Source organism: Oreochromis niloticus, linkage group LG4 (assembly GCF_001858045.2).
Source record: "Oreochromis niloticus isolate F11D_XX linkage group LG4, O_niloticus_UMD_NMBU, whole genome shotgun sequence".
Lineage (NCBI taxonomy): Eukaryota > Metazoa > Chordata > Actinopteri > Cichliformes > Cichlidae > Oreochromis > Oreochromis niloticus.
This window is the reverse complement of record NC_031969.2, coordinates 3,899,283-3,915,896: the sequence shown is the minus strand read 5'-3', so window position 1 is coordinate 3,915,896 and position 16,614 is coordinate 3,899,283. Positions and strand designations below refer to the sequence as shown.

General features: G+C 41.6%; 1 protein-coding gene across 1 annotated transcript in view; it reads left to right on the top strand.

Annotated features, from left to right (window-relative positions):
• Positions 1 to 542: 542 nt before the first annotated feature.
• The window catches only part of mpp2a (MAGUK p55 scaffold protein 2a), a 28,789-nt gene continuing 12,717 nt past the window's right edge, over positions 543 to 16,614 (top strand). Inside the window, exons 1-2 of the mRNA XM_005468597.4 lie at positions 543 to 651; positions 15,373 to 15,421. Coding sequence (XP_005468654.1) covers positions 15,391 to 15,421 — 31 coding nt within the window. The 5' untranslated portion in view covers positions 543 to 651; positions 15,373 to 15,390. The remainder of the gene's footprint in view (positions 652 to 15,372; positions 15,422 to 16,614) is intronic.

The following is a 16,614-nucleotide window of genomic DNA, read 5'->3' as shown; positions in this document are numbered from 1 at the left end:
TCACAGAGCACAGAAGTTATGCTGGAGGCAAAGATGGCTTAATAATACCAGGGAGAAAACCAACATCACATTGTCAAAGGTATCATTCTCACTGGTATCCCACTCAAATAAAATACTCACATACAAAGAAACATAATAATATTATTATGTTTCTTTGTATGTGAGTATTTTATTTGAGTATTTCTAGGACAAACTGTGATGGACAATACAAAAGCTCTCACATTTACACATTCTTCTTATAGCTCATGTATTAATCATAACAATAGAAAAAAAATGTGAAAGCAAAACAAGCACTGGCCCTTTAATACAACTCTACGTAAAGCACCGGGAATATGGTCAATTCAACCGGAAGTTTCTTGATTCTAAGCGTTAAAGTATTACATTCCCATCCCGCTTCTTGTTTACTTGCATGCTTTATAATTTTTATTGCAGTGGCAACGCTTACTTTTATATAAATATAAAAATATAGTGCTTTAATAATTCAATTTTATTGTAGCTTTAGTCGCTAAATGCCCTTTATTCTGAAGTTTTCTCGGAAGTTGTGTATTTTTCTGCCTCCTCCAGTCACAGAGGGAACCGAGAAACCAGACGACAACAAAAAGCGCACGAGACATCACAGACGGCAGGAAGCTTCTCTTGTTGTGTTTAAAGGTGGGTGAATCTCTTTTTATGTGTCGCAAATATCATTTTATTAACAGACGATGTCTTATCATTAAAGTATCCTAATAACAAGGGTCGTTTATTATAAGGGAGCAGATACACTAAAGCTAGGTTGACAAAGGTGCGCGCGTGTGCGCGCGGTTCTGTCAGTGTATTTTAAATAACCGCGCGCCACTAGCGCTACATTTCATTTGTGATGTTTGGTTACCATCTTCCTTTGTCAGACAGGCTCTCTGCATGTCTCTCTGTCGCTCTCTCCTTTTGTGTTTGTGTGTGTGGTGCTTTGTTATGTATGACTCCTGAGATTAATTAGTAGACTTCTCTGCTTGCACTGGTGTATTTGCGCCTGTGTCGTTTATTGTGTGTTTGCTGAGGGATTCACTGGTTATGTTAATGGTAGTGTAGTTAGGCTACCAGTTAAACGGCTTTAAGACTTAGAGTCACACACACCCTGACAATTTTATGACAGTTTATCAAGCTAGACTCATCTGTCTTAATACTTGCCAAATATAGCTTTTTTAAATTGCTTAATAAAGCCTTTGTCATAATATTAAATACCACAAACCTCTTAAAGTTGTTTCTTTTCTATTATTTATTCTAACAATTCAATAACAATTCTAAGTAATGTTCTTGCTGTTTAAGTTTAGTAACTGACATGATTTGTGTGTTTGTTATGATCTCAGAGACTCAAAATAATAATAATGATTAGAAACAATAATCACACTACATTTGTCATCAGTTAAGTTGTAGTCCAGCTATTATATTTGCTTGATTGGGATTTTCCTTTTGAAATAGTAAAACAGTACAAAAGAAAATGAGGATAAAACAGCACTTTAGCTCAAGTCCAAGGAAGAAATCGTTTGAAATAACCAGCTTTACTAAATACAGGATAACGACACAGTTTAAACCATGTTGGCATGTTGTACAGCACACAGACAAACAGCTTTTGCCAGCATGTGCTTTCTACAATTGTTTCTTTACATACAGCAGGCCTGTCCTGGTGCAGCTGAGCAGATGGATGATGGTGGGAGGTGGATGGAGGAGGGGCAGGGATGTTGCATAAATAAGGGATTAATAGAGAGGAGAGGATGGGAGGAAGGTAAGAAGGAGGGGAACATCATTAAGGGGATCTTCAAGCAAGAAAAAAGGATTAAAAAGGAGAGGGGACTGAGACAGCAGGACAGTGTGCAGAGCTGAGGAAGCTGTGAGGGAAAGAAGTGTTAAAAAAAGTGAGGATGGAGTAGGAGGACGAAGGGTGTTTGTTGGAACGTGTGAGAAAGCGGAAAGCAAATGGACTTCACAGCATTTTAAACACAGTCATTAATGTGTCTGTGTTGGGCTGTTATTGTAGTTGACATGTACAGTAGCTGAGCAGCCTACTTCATCCACATAGAATGAGTCCACTTCCTCATCAGATGCGCAGTAATATCAACAAAACAGCAAAAATATTGTACTCCCATACTCATTGTCATACTGCTCAGTGAAGTTAGGCTGCTACTCATGATGTGCATTTATTTGATGAGTCATACATACACAGTTTAGTTCAGCCGTACCGTCAGTGGTTCTACCCTAGATTTGCAACATCTGTGTTTTGTTTTTTTTCACACTGAATACATACACACACATATACATACACACACATACACATACATATACATACATACATATACATACATACATACATATACATACATACATACATCTACACACACACACACATATATATAAACACCCAGCACGCCCCTGCGGGCGGTTTGTCCTTCAAGCTCGGGTCCTCTACCAGAGGCCTGGGAGCTTAAGGGTCCTGCGCAGTATCTTAGCTGTTCCCAGGACTGCGCTCTTCTGGACAGGGATGTCCGATGTTGTTCCCGGGATCTGCTGGAGCCACTCGCCTAGCTTGGGAGTCACTGCACCTAGTGCTCCGATTACCACGAGGACCACCGTTACCTTCACCCTCCACATCCTCTCGAGCTCTTCTCTGAGCCCTTGGTATTTCTCCAGCTTCTCGTGTTCCTTCTTCCTGATATTACTGTCATTCGGAACCGCTACATCGATCACTACGGCCGTCTTCTTCTGTTTGTCTACCACCACTATGTCCGGTTGGTTAGCCACCACCATTTTGTCCGTCTGTATCTGGAAGTCCCACAGGATCTTAGCTCGGTCATTCTCCACCACCCTTGGGGGCATCTCCCATTTTGACCTCAGGACTTCCAGGTTATACTCAGCACAGATGTTCCTGTACACTATGCTGGCCACTTGGTTATGGCGTTCCATGTATGCCTTGCCTGCTAGCATCTTGCACCCTGCTGGATTGTCTCTGGGGCATCTTTACACAGCCTGCACCTGGGGTCTTGCCTGGTGTGATAGTCCCCAGGCTCTATGGATCTTGTACTCAGAGCTTGTTCTTGTGCTGCCATGATTAGTGCCTCTGTGCTGTCTTTCAGTCCAGCTTTGTCCAGCCACTGGTAGGATTTCTGGATATCAGCCACCTCCTCTATCTGCCGGTGGTACATACCGTGCAGGGGCCTGTCCTTCCATGATGGTTCCTCGTCTCCCTCCTCTTTCTTGGGTTTCTGCTGCCTGAGATATTCACTGAGTACTCGGTCAGTTGGGGCCATCTTCCCAATGTATTCTTGGATGTTCGTTGTCTCATCCTGGACTGTGGTGCTGACACTCACCAGTCCCCGGCCCCCTTCCTTCCGCTTAGCGTACAGCCTCAGGGTGCTGGACTTGGGGTGAAACCCTCCATGCATGGTAAGGAGCTTTCTTGTCTTGATGTCAGTGGCTTCTAGCTCCTCCTTTGGCCAGCCTATTACCCCAGCAGGGTACCTGATCACGGGCAGGGCGTAGGTGTTGATGGCCCGGATCTTGTTCTTACCGTTCAGCTGACTCCTCAGGACTTGCCTGACCCTCTGCAGGTATTTGGTGGTTGCAGCCTTTCTAGCGGCCTCTTCATGGTTCCCATTCGCCTGCGGGATCCCCAGGTACTTGTAACCAGTGTTGGGTAAGTTACTTTAAATTAGTAACTTAGTTACATTACTAGTTACTTCTCTAAAAAAGTAACTCAGTTACTTCAAGTTACTCGTTACTTTCAAAGTAACTAGTTACTAGGGAAAGTAACTTTGGTTTTACTCAGAATTCTCTTGTTAATGTGTTGCTTCCGTAACTGGATACCCAGCCAGATTGCCAGTCTTCTAGCTTGCTTACTTGCCACAAGTGCACTGTGCCACCTACCAATAGAAAGGAAAAAATAATGTGCACATTTCCACGAGAGAAATCCCACGCCTGGACCGTCATTGACCGCCGCCATGATTCTAGCCTGCTTTTTACATCCAACACAAAAACTGCAGTCGTGTTGCTTTTGATTGTACTCAGAACTTGGAAATTCTGCCTTCTGAATAGGAAGATGTAGGTAACACCAGACTGCAGATGAGCTGCATACAGAGCTGGACTGGGACAAAACAATCGTCCCGGGCATTATAGGAAAAATCATAAAGCCTTTGAATGAAAATAAACACTGTTGTGACAGTGATGTACACTGTTCTGATGGTATATATGTATCAATCTATCAATTGTTTGTTGTAAGACTCAGATAATTATTTTTTTTAAAAGCGAGACATTTTAAATGAGAATAATAAAGAAAAGTATTTCCTTGTCCCCCCCTTTCCCTGTTAATGCCCTACCTGGCCCCCTGGCAGAACTTTGCTAGACCCGCCCCTGCACAGTTACCAGCTGTCAGCTACGTAGAAAAGGATCCTGGTGTTATTTGTCTCTCAGAAACAGTTCATAACTTCCCTTCAACTCATTCATGTCACCTAAAAGGTAAACCTGTTTCTACATCACCTGTTCAGCTCTGATGATTCAGTAAGGACATCTCCTGGTTTCATCTGCATGTTTCCCTCTCACCACATATCCAAACCGATATCATGACCAGCAGCTTTACAGCTGTGGCTCCAGCAAACATCAGCTGATACTAGAAATTAATATTAAATAAATTCTAACAACAGCTGATCAAGCTTAAACGTGCTGCTGTTGTTTAACGCGACATCTAGGGCTGTGCGATATGACCAAAATCTCATATCCCGATATTAAAACATCTATCGTCGATATAACGATATAAATTACAAAAATGTAACAGTTCCTGTAAATTCTGTGAATGTCGGGCATCTCGACTTGCGTGAAGTGTTTCCAGCTGGGCGTCGCGTACCTGGAGTCGAGTGTTTTAACTGATGCATGAAACGATATATTTTTAGACGTAAGTTGTAACAGCCGCCGTTTTCTTTGTGAGTATTTATTACACGGCGTGCTGCGGGGAAAAGCCTGTTCTAACGTTTGAGTCTAAGGTTTATTTTTTAGCACCTGGCGGCTCTTTTTTGCTTCTCATCCGTTAATACTCTGCATCTTTCACGTGACTCGTTTTATTTTGAAAAGCCTCAACAGGATCTTGAGCTTTATTGTGAAAGGTTTATGTGGAAAATAAACAAGCGGACACGCCGTGGTTTTACTGTCGTTGTTGCTAACGAAAACGCATAAAAAACAAGCGCTTGTCCTTCCGTAGTGTGGTTATATTAAATATAAGAGAAAGAGAGAACTTTAGGAAATTAATATAGCCACTACAGTGACCATCAAAATGATGAAAAAATATTGCCGTAAACAGTTTATTTTGCGACACCACGAAACAAACGATAGCGTAAAATGAAACGATAGACGTTTTTCTATCGTCATCCGATATATATCGTTATATCGAACAGCCCTAGCGACATCCGCTGGTTTCCTCTTTCTGGGGCAAAGTGGGCGATAAACAAACAAGAGAGAAAAGCCGATCAGCTGATCACTGATCAGTTTCGTGATTGAAGTAGGAACGGGAGGGGGAGAGAATGAGAGAAGAAGAGGCAGCTGTGCAGCTTCAGCTTTGTGTCTTTTTCATTGTAGCTGAAGTCCGGGACAAACTGTGTTCCTTTTCACCTCAATACGAAACGCGTAATATTTTCTCTGAATACCAGACGATTCTGTTTTTTACGGGACGGTTGGCAACTCTAATAATTAACCTTATGAACAAAATAAAGTTCAACATCAGTAACATAGCACCCACCCAGCTGTATACAGTAGAAAACTGCGGTCAAGTGAGCCCTCACTTGCGAAGTCACAGTCAAGCTAGCCGCCCCGCCAGCCGCATCTAAAATGTGGTTGCACTATTCTTACGCATATTACGGTATGGATGCCGACTGGCTTAGAAACGCAGTCTTTTGTGTCCTGACACTATTTAACTTCACAATCCACTCCGTTTTGGTTCATCTCCACTTTTCCCCTTGTGATCCACAGACAAGATTACTGTACGAATCAGAGAAAATTAACAATAAAATTTGCCTAATATACAGTACTGTACTTTTAATATCTTCATCTTTGACCTCAGATTACAGGAAAACTGTAAGAGGTGCCGCAGATATTTCACTGGATTCTGACTCTAGGCCGTCTCCACTCTTCACCCTGTGATCCACAGACAAATTTACTGTACGGTTTTTTAGAAAATTGATATTAAACTTTGCTCAACTTACTCTACTGTACTCTATATATTCCCAACTTTGAGCTCAGATTACAGGAAAACTGTACGAGGTGCCGCAGATGTTTCACTGGATTCTGACTCTAGGCCGTCTCCACTCTTCACCCTGTGATCCACAGACAAATTTACTGTACGGTTTTTGAGAAAATTGATATTAAACTTTGCTCAATTTACTCTACTGTACTCTATATATTCCCAACTTTGACCTCAGATTACAGGAAAACTGTACGAGGTGCCGCAGATATCTCACTGGATTCTGACTCTAGGCCGTCTCCACTCTTCACCCTGTCATCCACAGACAAATTTACTGTACGGTTTTTGAGAAAATTAATAGTGAAATTTTTCCGTCTTGCTTTACTGTACTCTATTTATTCCCAACTTTGACCTCAGATTACAGGAAAACTGTACGAGGTGCCGCAGATATCTCACTGGATTCTGACTCTAGGCCGTCTCCACTCTTCACCCTGTCATCCACAGACAAATTTACTGTACGGTTTTTGAGAAAATTGATATTAAACTTTGCTCAATTTACTCTACTGTACTCTATATATTCCCAACTTTGACCTCAGATTACAGGAAAACTGTACGAGGTGCCGCAGATATTTCACTGGATTCTGACTCTAGGCCGTCTCCACTCTTCACCCTGTCATCCACAGACAAATTTACTGTACGGTTTTTGAGAAAATTAATAGTGAAATTTTTCCGTCTTGCTTTACTGTACTCTATTTATTCCCAACTTTGACCTCAGATTACAGGAAAACTGTAAGAGGTGCCGCAGATATCTCACTGGATTCTGACTCTAGGCCGTCTCCACTCTTCACCCTGTGATCCACAGACAAATTTACTGTACGGTTTTTGAGAAAATTGATATTAAACTTTGCTCAATTTACTGTACTGTACTCTATATATTCCCAACTTTGAGCTCAGATTACAGGAAAACTGTACGAGGTGCCGCAGATATTTCACTGGATTCTGACTCTAGGCCGTCTCCACTCTTCACCCTGTCATCCACAGACAAATTTACTGTACGGTTTCTGAGATTGCTGTGTTAACAGAGTATGACAGAGGCTAAGAAAATATACTGCCTAAAATATTATCAAATTTAAACAAGAAATTACAAAATTTCCACATTTGTTGTCATTGCCGTGTGTTCAGTAGAGCATTATTTAGTCATAAAAAATACATATCATTGAAATATCATCAGTAAAAGAAATACTCTCACTATGTAAGACATGTTAGCAAATTCAGTTAATAAATATTGTATCAAATCTATACAGATGTTTAAAGGCATAATGCAAAGCATGTTTGTTTCTTATGGTTTACAAATGTGTTTGCCTTTAACATAATTTACATTTCATTTATACAGTTTCACAGACGAAACAATAAAATAAGTTTCCTGAACTGTTCTTCATGGCCAAGATTTTGAATCCTTTTGAGGGTGATGCATTATCCATGAAGGTGAGCAATTTGTTCATTGACCTCTGACCCTCGCTGACTCTGACGCCTCCTAATTCTGCTTCCAGCCTTGATGATTAATTTGTTCTTCCTTTTGGCATCCCTGTCACTGATGCTGTCACCAGTTGTCCACCAGTCTAATCTGCAATTCCGGTGAACCCAGAATTACCTGTATCTTTGTAGTGTTTCCAAAAATATACACTATATGTTGATGGGCATTGTCCCACTTTTTTTCCTTTACAAGTAATAATCTCTATGGTTTTAATGACAATTCATATACAGATTGTGGAGGACTTTTTATTCAACACTAAAAATAGTTCCTCATCAGCAGACTGTAGTACAATTTCAGCCTACCGTTAATAAACCCATCCAATGCAGCGTTATCAGAGAAATTATGCAAATGATATGTTTTTATGTACTGGTAATCTATTTATCATGATTCCTGCTCTGATGATTATTTTCTTACCCTTCTGTAATTTTAATAGATAAAGGATGTTGAACATTAAGCTCCAAACAGGATGAATGAGGAAGACCACAGAGGAGAATCATGGATGTAGTGAAAGAATACATGCAGATGGTCTTTTTTCATGGTCGAGGAGCAACTTCTGATACTATTTTAGAGAAAAACACATAAAATTGAAGACTAAAAATAATGACAAAATATGTCTACATTTTTTTATTAATTTCTTAAAGCAAATGCAGTCTTGTCATGGTCTGAGTTGCCCACTCATATTTAACTGATTCAAATACAATTACTCCATTTAAATGCTTATGTTCACTACATCCATGATTCTCCTCTGTGGTCTTCCTCATTTATCCTGTTTGGAGCTTAATGTTCAACATCCTTTATCTATTAAAATTACAGAAGGGTAAGAAAATAATCATCAGAGCAGGAATCATGATAAATAGATTACCAGTACATAAAAACATATCATTTGCATAATTTCTCTGATAACGCTGCATTGGATGGGTTTATTAACGGTAGGCTGAAATTGTACTACAGTCTGCTGATGAGTAACTATTTTTAGTGTTGAATAAAAAGTCCTCCACAATCTGTATATGAATTGTCATTAAAACCATAGAGATTATTACTTGTAAAGGAAAAAAAGTGGGACAATGCCCATCAACATATAGTGTATATTTTTGGAAACACTACAAAGATACAGGTAATTCTGGGTTCACCGGAATTGCAGATTAGACTGGTGGACAACTGGTGACAGCATCAGTGACAGGGATGCCAAAAGGAAGAACAAATTAATCATCAAGGCTGGAAGCAGAATTAGGAGGCGTCAGAGTCAGCGAGGGTCAGAGGTCAATGAACAAATTGCTCACCTTCATGGATAATGCATCACCCTCAAAAGGATTCAAAATCTTGGCCATGAAGAACAGTTCAGGAAACTTATTTTATTGTTTCGTCTGTGAAACTGTATAAATGAAATGTAAATTATGTTAAAGGCAAACACATTTGTAAGCCATAAGAAACAAACATGCTTTGCATTATGCCTTTAAACATCTGTATAGATTTGATACAATATTTATTAACTGAATTTGCTAACATGTCTTACATAGTGAGAGTATTTCTTTTACTGATGATATTTCAATGATATGTATTTTTTATGACTAAATAATGCTCTACTGAACACACGGCAATGACAACAAATGTGGAAATTTTGTAATTTCTTGTTTAAATTTGATAATATTTTAGGCAGTATATTTTCTTAGCCTCTGTCATACTCTGTTAACACAGCAATCTCAGAAACCGTACAGTAAATTTGTCTGTGGATCACAGGGTGAAGAGTGGAGACGGCCTAGAGTCAGAATCCAGTGAAACATCTGCGGCACCTCGTACAGTTTTCCTGTAATCTGAGCTCAAAGTTGGGAATATATAGAGTACAGTACAGTAAATTGAGCAAAGTTTAATATCAATTTTCTCAAAAACCGTACAGTAAATTTGTCTGTGGATGACAGGGTGAAGAGTGGAGACGGCCTAGAGTCAGAATCCAGTGAAATATCTGCGGCACCTCTTACAGTTTTCCTGTAATCTGAGGTCAAAGTTGGGAATATGTAGAGTACAGTAGAGTAAATTGTGCAAAGTTTACTATCAATTTTCTGGAAAACCGTACAGTAAATTTGTCTGTGGATGACAGGGAGAAGAGTGGAGATGGCCTAGAGTCAGAATCCAGTGAGATATCTGCGTCACCTCTTACAGTTTTCCTGTAATCTGAGGTCAAAGATGAGAATATGTAGAGTACAGTAGAGTAAATTGTGCAAAGTTTACTATCAATTTTCTGGAAAACCGTACAGTAAATTTGTCTGTGGATGACAGGGAGAAGAGTGGAGATGGCCTAGAGTCAGAATCCAGTGAGATATCTGCGTCACCTCTTACAGTTTTCCTGTAATCTGAGGTCAAAGTTGGGAATAAATAGAGTACAGTAAAGCAAGACGGAAAAATTTCACTATTAATTTTCTCAAAAACCGTACAGTAAATTTGTCTGTGGATCACAGGGTGAAGAGTGGAGACGGCCTAGAGTCAGAATCCAGTGAAACATCTGCGGCACCTCGTACAGTTTTCCTGTAATCTGAGCTCAAAGTTGGGAATATATAGAGTACAGTACAGTAAATTGAGCAAAGTTTAATATCAATTTTCTCAAAAACCGTACAGTAAATTTGTCTGTGGATGACAGGGTGAAGAGTGGAGACGGCCTAGAGTCAGAATCCAGTGAAATATCTGCGGCACCTCTTACAGTTTTCCTGTAATCTGAGGTCAAAGATGAGAATATGTAGAGTACAGTAGAGTAAATTGTGCAAAGTTTACTATCAATTTTCTGGAAAACCGTACAGTAAATTTGTCTGTGGATGACAGGGAGAAGAGTGGAGATGGCCTAGAGTCAGAATCCAGTGAGATATCTGCGTCACCTCTTACAGTTTTCCTGTAATCTGAGGTCAAAGTTGGGAATATATAGAGTACAGTACAGTAAATTGAGCAAAGTTTAATATCAATTTTCTCAAAAACCGTACAGTAATCTTGTCTGTGGATCACAAGGGGAAAAGTGGAGATGAACCAAAACGGAGTGGATTGTGAAGTTAAATAGTGTCAGGACACAAAAGACTGCGTTTCTAAGCCAGTCGGCATCCATACCGTAATATGCGTAAGAATAGTGCAACCACATTTTAGATGCGGCTGGCGGGGCGGCTAGCTTGACTGTGACTTCGCAAGTGAGGGCTCACTTGACCGCAGTCAGTAGAAACTCCGTCATGCTAGCTAGCACGCAGTACAAAAATGTCAGCATAACGAAAATAAACTCCACCTAAACTTGGTTTATATCTGACCCAGACAGACTGCAGCTCATCACTTCTTACCTGAAGTTCAGTTCACCTGACACGCGGACCGGCGGCCGCTTCAGGTCTCTCCTCTTGCCTCCCTTTTCCTTCATCCACCTGCTGGCCTCCACCACTTGCTAATGTTATTGAATCTGTGGAAGCTCCACGATATCCACCACACGAAGTAACGAGTAACGAGCCTATCTAAATCCCAGTAACGAGTAACGCGTTCCTGGTTTTGGCATAATAACTAGTTACCGTGCTCGTTACCACAATAATAACGTAGTTACTGTAACGCGTTACTTAATAACGCGTTAGTCCCAACACTGCTTGTAACTGTCCTCTATGTCTGCAATGTTGCCTTCTGGTAGTTCAATCCCCTCAGTTCTGACTACCTTCCCTCTCTTTGTTACCATCCGACTACACTTCTCCAGTCCGAACGACATTCCAATGTCATTGCTGTATAGCCTGGTAGTGTGGATCAGTGAATCGATGTCTCGTTCACTCTTGGCATACAGCTTGATGTCATCCATGTACAGGAGGTGGCTGACAGCTGCTCCGTTCCGTAGTCGGTATCCGTAGCCAGTCTTGTTAATGATCTCACTGAGGGGGTTCAGGCCTATGCAGAACAGCAGTGGGGACAGAGCATCTCCTTGGTAGATCCCGCACTTGATGGTGACTTGTGCTATGGGCTTGGAGTTGGCCTCTAGTGTTGTACGCCACATCCTCATTGAGTTCCTGATGAAGGCTCTTAGGGTCCTGTTGATCTTGTACAATTCTAGGCATTCCAGTATCCAGCTGTGGGGCATTGAGTCATAGGCCTTCTTGTAATCAATCCAGGCAGTGCACAGGTTGGTCAGTCTGGTCTTGCAGTCTCGGCTGACTGTTCTGTCTACCAGTAGCTGGTGTTTTGCGCCTCTGGTATTCCTGCCAATCCCTTTCTGTGCCCATGTGCTCATGTATTGACCCATGTGCCTGTTCATCTTAGCCGATATGATGCCTGACAGGAGCTTCCATGTAGTACTGAGGCAGGTAATTGGTCGGTAGTTGGATGGGACCGGTCCCTTCTTGGGGTCCTTGGGGATCAGGACTGTCCGACCTTCGGTTAGCCATTCCGGGTGTCTCTCGTTAACTAGCATTTGTGCTGCCAGACGCTCGTGGAGTGCAGTCAGCTTCTTCAGCCAGTAGGCGTGAACCATGTCGGGCCCTGGTGCTATCCAATTCTTCATACTGGAGACCCTTTCTTGGATGTCTGCCACTGTGATGGTTACCGGACCCTGTTCAGGGAGGTCGCCATGGTCTGCCCTCAGATCCACTAGCCACTGAGCATTGCCATTATGGGTTGCGTCCTTCTCCCATATGCTCTTCCAGTATTGCTCCGTCTCCAGCCTTGGTGGTGCTGTTCTCTTATTGTTCCCTTGCCACTGAGAGTACACCTTTGCTGGTTCTGTGGAGAACAGCTGGTTTATTCTCCCGCCTTCTATCTCTCTGGTGTACCTCCTCAAGCGGCTGGCCAAGGCTGTGAGTCTTTGCTTGGCAGTTTCCAAGGCCTCAGGTATGGACAACTTGCTGTATTTCTTATGCACCTTCTTTGTCGCACCTTTCTGCAACTCCGTTAGTTGGCTAACCTCCCTCCGTGCTACTTTGATCTTGCCCTCTAGCCTCCTTCTCCATGGAGGGTACTGCCCCTTGTGGCTGTTCAACTTGTAGCCAAGCATCTCACTGATCACTGCTGCCGTATTGTAGATCAGCTTGTTAGTGTCGGTAATCGTGGTTGTAGGTATCGTCCGTAGTGCTGCATTAACATCATCTAGTAGATCTTCTGAGGGTACTTCACGTAATCTTGGTAACCGGCTACGGGGGATACAGGATCCTATTTTTCAGGTCAGTTCCTCTCGCACTCAACGATCCTTCTATCGCACTTGGGGCTGTGTACCCAATCTCGGGTGGGGGTGATGATATCTCCCCCCTGACCTGGCGTCCTGACTCCTCCTTGCCGTAGCATTTATGTTGTACCTCGTCAATCTCTAGACATAGAGGACAGTTACAAGTACCTGGGGATCCCGCAGGCGAATGGGAACCATGAAGAGGCCGCTAGGAAAGCTGCAACCACCAAGTACCTGCAGAGGGTCAGGCAAGTCCTGAGGAGTCAGCTGAATGGTAAGAACAAGATCCGGGCCATCAACACCTACGCCCTGCCCGTGATCAGGTACCCTGCTGGGGTAATAGGCTGGCCAAAGGAGGAGATAGAAGCCACTGACATAAAGACAAGAAAGCTCCTGACCATGCATGGAGGGTTTCACCCCAAGTCCAGCACCCTGAGGCTGTACGCTAAGCGGAAGGAAGGGGGCCGGGGACTGGTGAGTGTCAGCACCACGGTCCAGGATGAGACAAGAACCATCCACGAATACATCACGAAGATGGCCCCAACTGACAGCGTGCTCAGTGAATACCTCAGGCAGCAGAAACCCAAGAAAGAGGAGGGAGACGAGGAACCTGGATAAATGGTACTACAGACTGGAGTAAAATGTAAACATGATTTGGGGGTGCCCCTTTTAAGAGCACTGGGCAGCCACCACATGGGTGTAGGCTAGTGCCTTGGTCAGCGGAATTAACCTGACGTGTTTTCAGTTTGGGAAGAAACTGGAACTACTGGAGGAAACTGGAAGAACAGATTGAAAAAAGAAGGCCTGGGTTTGAACTTTAAGAAGTTGCACTGTGAAACAACAGTGCTAAGCACTGAAACATCTTATGCTCAGTCAGTTTCTCTCTTTTATGATTTTCATTATCATTCATGGAGTTTTGCTGTCACCAGTCTAGACCCAAACAGGTCTGGGTAGTATCCAAGATTAAAATTTTGTAATGTTTTCTTTCACATTTGTTGTCATCAGCTTGGATAAAATGTGCATCAAAGCTGGATGACGGTGTGAATCTCATCTTTCAGACATTATACTTTACATCCAGTCCATCCCGTTCCACACGTTTCACTCTTACAGCTTCTCCTTTTACGTCATCCACTTTTGCCTGAGGTGTTGTGTAATGCCTACTCTAGTATAAACAGCAGGGTGTGTGTGAAGGCAAAACTGAGGGAAGATGGGTTTCCATGGCAGCCACAAACTGCAACAGCAGCTTGTCATAGCAACAAGCATAGATATCTGCATAGATAGATAGAAAGCATTAAAGGGGATGTGTGCCTCTTTGTTCCCTTCTCATTTTCCCCGTATTGGCATTGTATTGTGTGTGTTGTCTTGGCAGTGTATAGATTAGTCACACCCACATGCCCCCCCGTCCCCTTTTGCCATGCATGTTCAATTCCAGAACAATCAGTGGAGCTCCACCCTCAGTCGCTGACATCACTGCATCCTGTGTGTGTTTGTCGTGCTGTGTTATGGCGGGGAGGGGGTTCAAAAACACGAGCATACCGTCTACACCCGCAAACATTCCCACGTGCAGCAATTGAGCAGTGCAGTTTCATCTCATGCTAATTTATAGCACACACTGAATCCAGTCATCAGTTATTATCAGGCGGTTGTTACTCTCAGTCAGCAGGATGGCAGCATAAGTCTCAACAGAAAAGGTTAATTAAAATGTTTAACATGTATATTTTAGACTGGTGAATCTGCTTTTTTAAATCATGCTATAAAAATAATTACTAAAATGTCAGAACTGCCAGAAAAACATGTTACAAGCCCAGATTTGGTTCTTCGTATATCTATGATAACTGACAACTCTCCAATTTTTTGGTCTCATATCCACCTCTGTCAGAGGATCACTAAAAAAACTCAGAGCTGCAGTGCATGTGTGATATATCAGCTCAGCTATTTAGCTTCTGGCCTAAATGGATAAATAGCTACCCTGGCTCTAGTGTTTATGTTTCTATGCCAGTACATTACTTGCAATTGTGCTCTCCCCTTTTTTCTTCTTCCTGCAGCAATTTATAGGAATAAAAAAGCCTGGTAAAATCATTTAAGCTTAAAAGCTGTTTTTAAAAAAATGTGTATTACTGAGGCTGTAGTGGTGTATTGCACTGCGTGTAAAAGTGTTGCAGTGGCCTATATATTAAGAGTGTCAACTTATCCAATTGGTTCCAATCTTGAGGCTTTTATTCATGTGAAAGTGTTTATCTTTGTATTGCAAGTTGCCCAGTGAGTTTAAAAGCAGGTGGTTTGCATGGCATGAATAGAGTACATCATTCATTTGTACTAAATCAGCCCCATCTGAATGTAGCAGCAAAGGGAACAAGCTTTTTTTTTTTTTTAAAAATGTCGGTGTTCATTGAACGGCTTTATCATTATTGCCGGTGTCTTATTTTCAGATCTGCACTTACATTCTTTTTGTTGCTCATTCTTTCCTTTTTTTCTTTCTGTCCTTCTCAGATTTACTGCAGCTCTACCATGCCCGTGGCCTCCACCAGGACAGAGCCTGGTGAGACCAAACACTATACTCCACATCAGCTTAGCATCGCCACATGATTTTTCTGTTTTCTTTATTCACAGCTCTCTCCTAAAATCCAGTTTCACAAAAGCTTAAAAAACAGGAATATGAGAATGTGTTACTAATCTGAAAAATGGTGGTATTTGCTCTTTGTAAGCTAATTAATGATAACAGATGTTTTAGAGTTACAGCTACACTGTAGAATATCTTCCAGGAAACGACTGATCCCCCAAAATACCAATATTTATGATAGCACTGTAGTATATATAGCTTATATGGTGCTGGTTTGCTTACACCTGTGGCCTTTAAAAATAGACATCTGGTAATATCAAATTCAATATTATGAAAATACTAAAATAAATACAAATGAAATAATTACATAATTGCAGCTTGTTACATTGTAGCATACTTCCCTTGAATATGACTAAATATAGAAAATCTTAAATTCACTGCAGTTTTGTACATAACAGCACTGCTGTAGGCTGTATTTATGAGTCATAATCTAGTTTTCGTTAATTTTAAATTTCAATTTTAAACTTTAATCTTTAGGCAGCATTCCGGCTAACAAGCTGTGCTGGCAAGTTGAAATTTTCTCAAACTTCCAAAGCAAAGCAAAGCAATACATGTACAGTTCATTTCTCTAGCACATGATTTTAGCCAATTTTTCTGCAGCTTTTTGTTTTCTTCTCTTTGTTCAATGTTGTCGTTCCTAAACCCAAAAATGTGTCCAAACAACCACACTCGGTAGTATGTTTTAAAGGAGACAGTACACACTGGGGGGAGTATTAACAGAATTTAAAGACAAAAAATGTCAATTTGAGGTCCTGAATGTCGGTTTTGATTGATTTGTCAGTCCTACCATATCCCCTACCTGACACAACACACAGTCTGCAGCTTTTTTAACCCATGCCATTAGATTAATATGGAGTTATAAACTCATACTCACGTAAGTATCTGTAACTAAAACGATGTTTAATTCCAATGAGGAATTTCCCTATAATGAGCAGAATTCAGACAGCCACATCACAGCTTTGTTAAAACCAGGAAGCCAGATGCTTGTTTAAAGCAGAGCTACAACTGTAGACACAAGCTCTGTGTCATTTGTCACTGTCTCATTTACCATGTTTCCCTTACTTAATGTTGTTCTTCCCTTCACTGTATGTGTGTGTGTGTGTGTGTGTGTG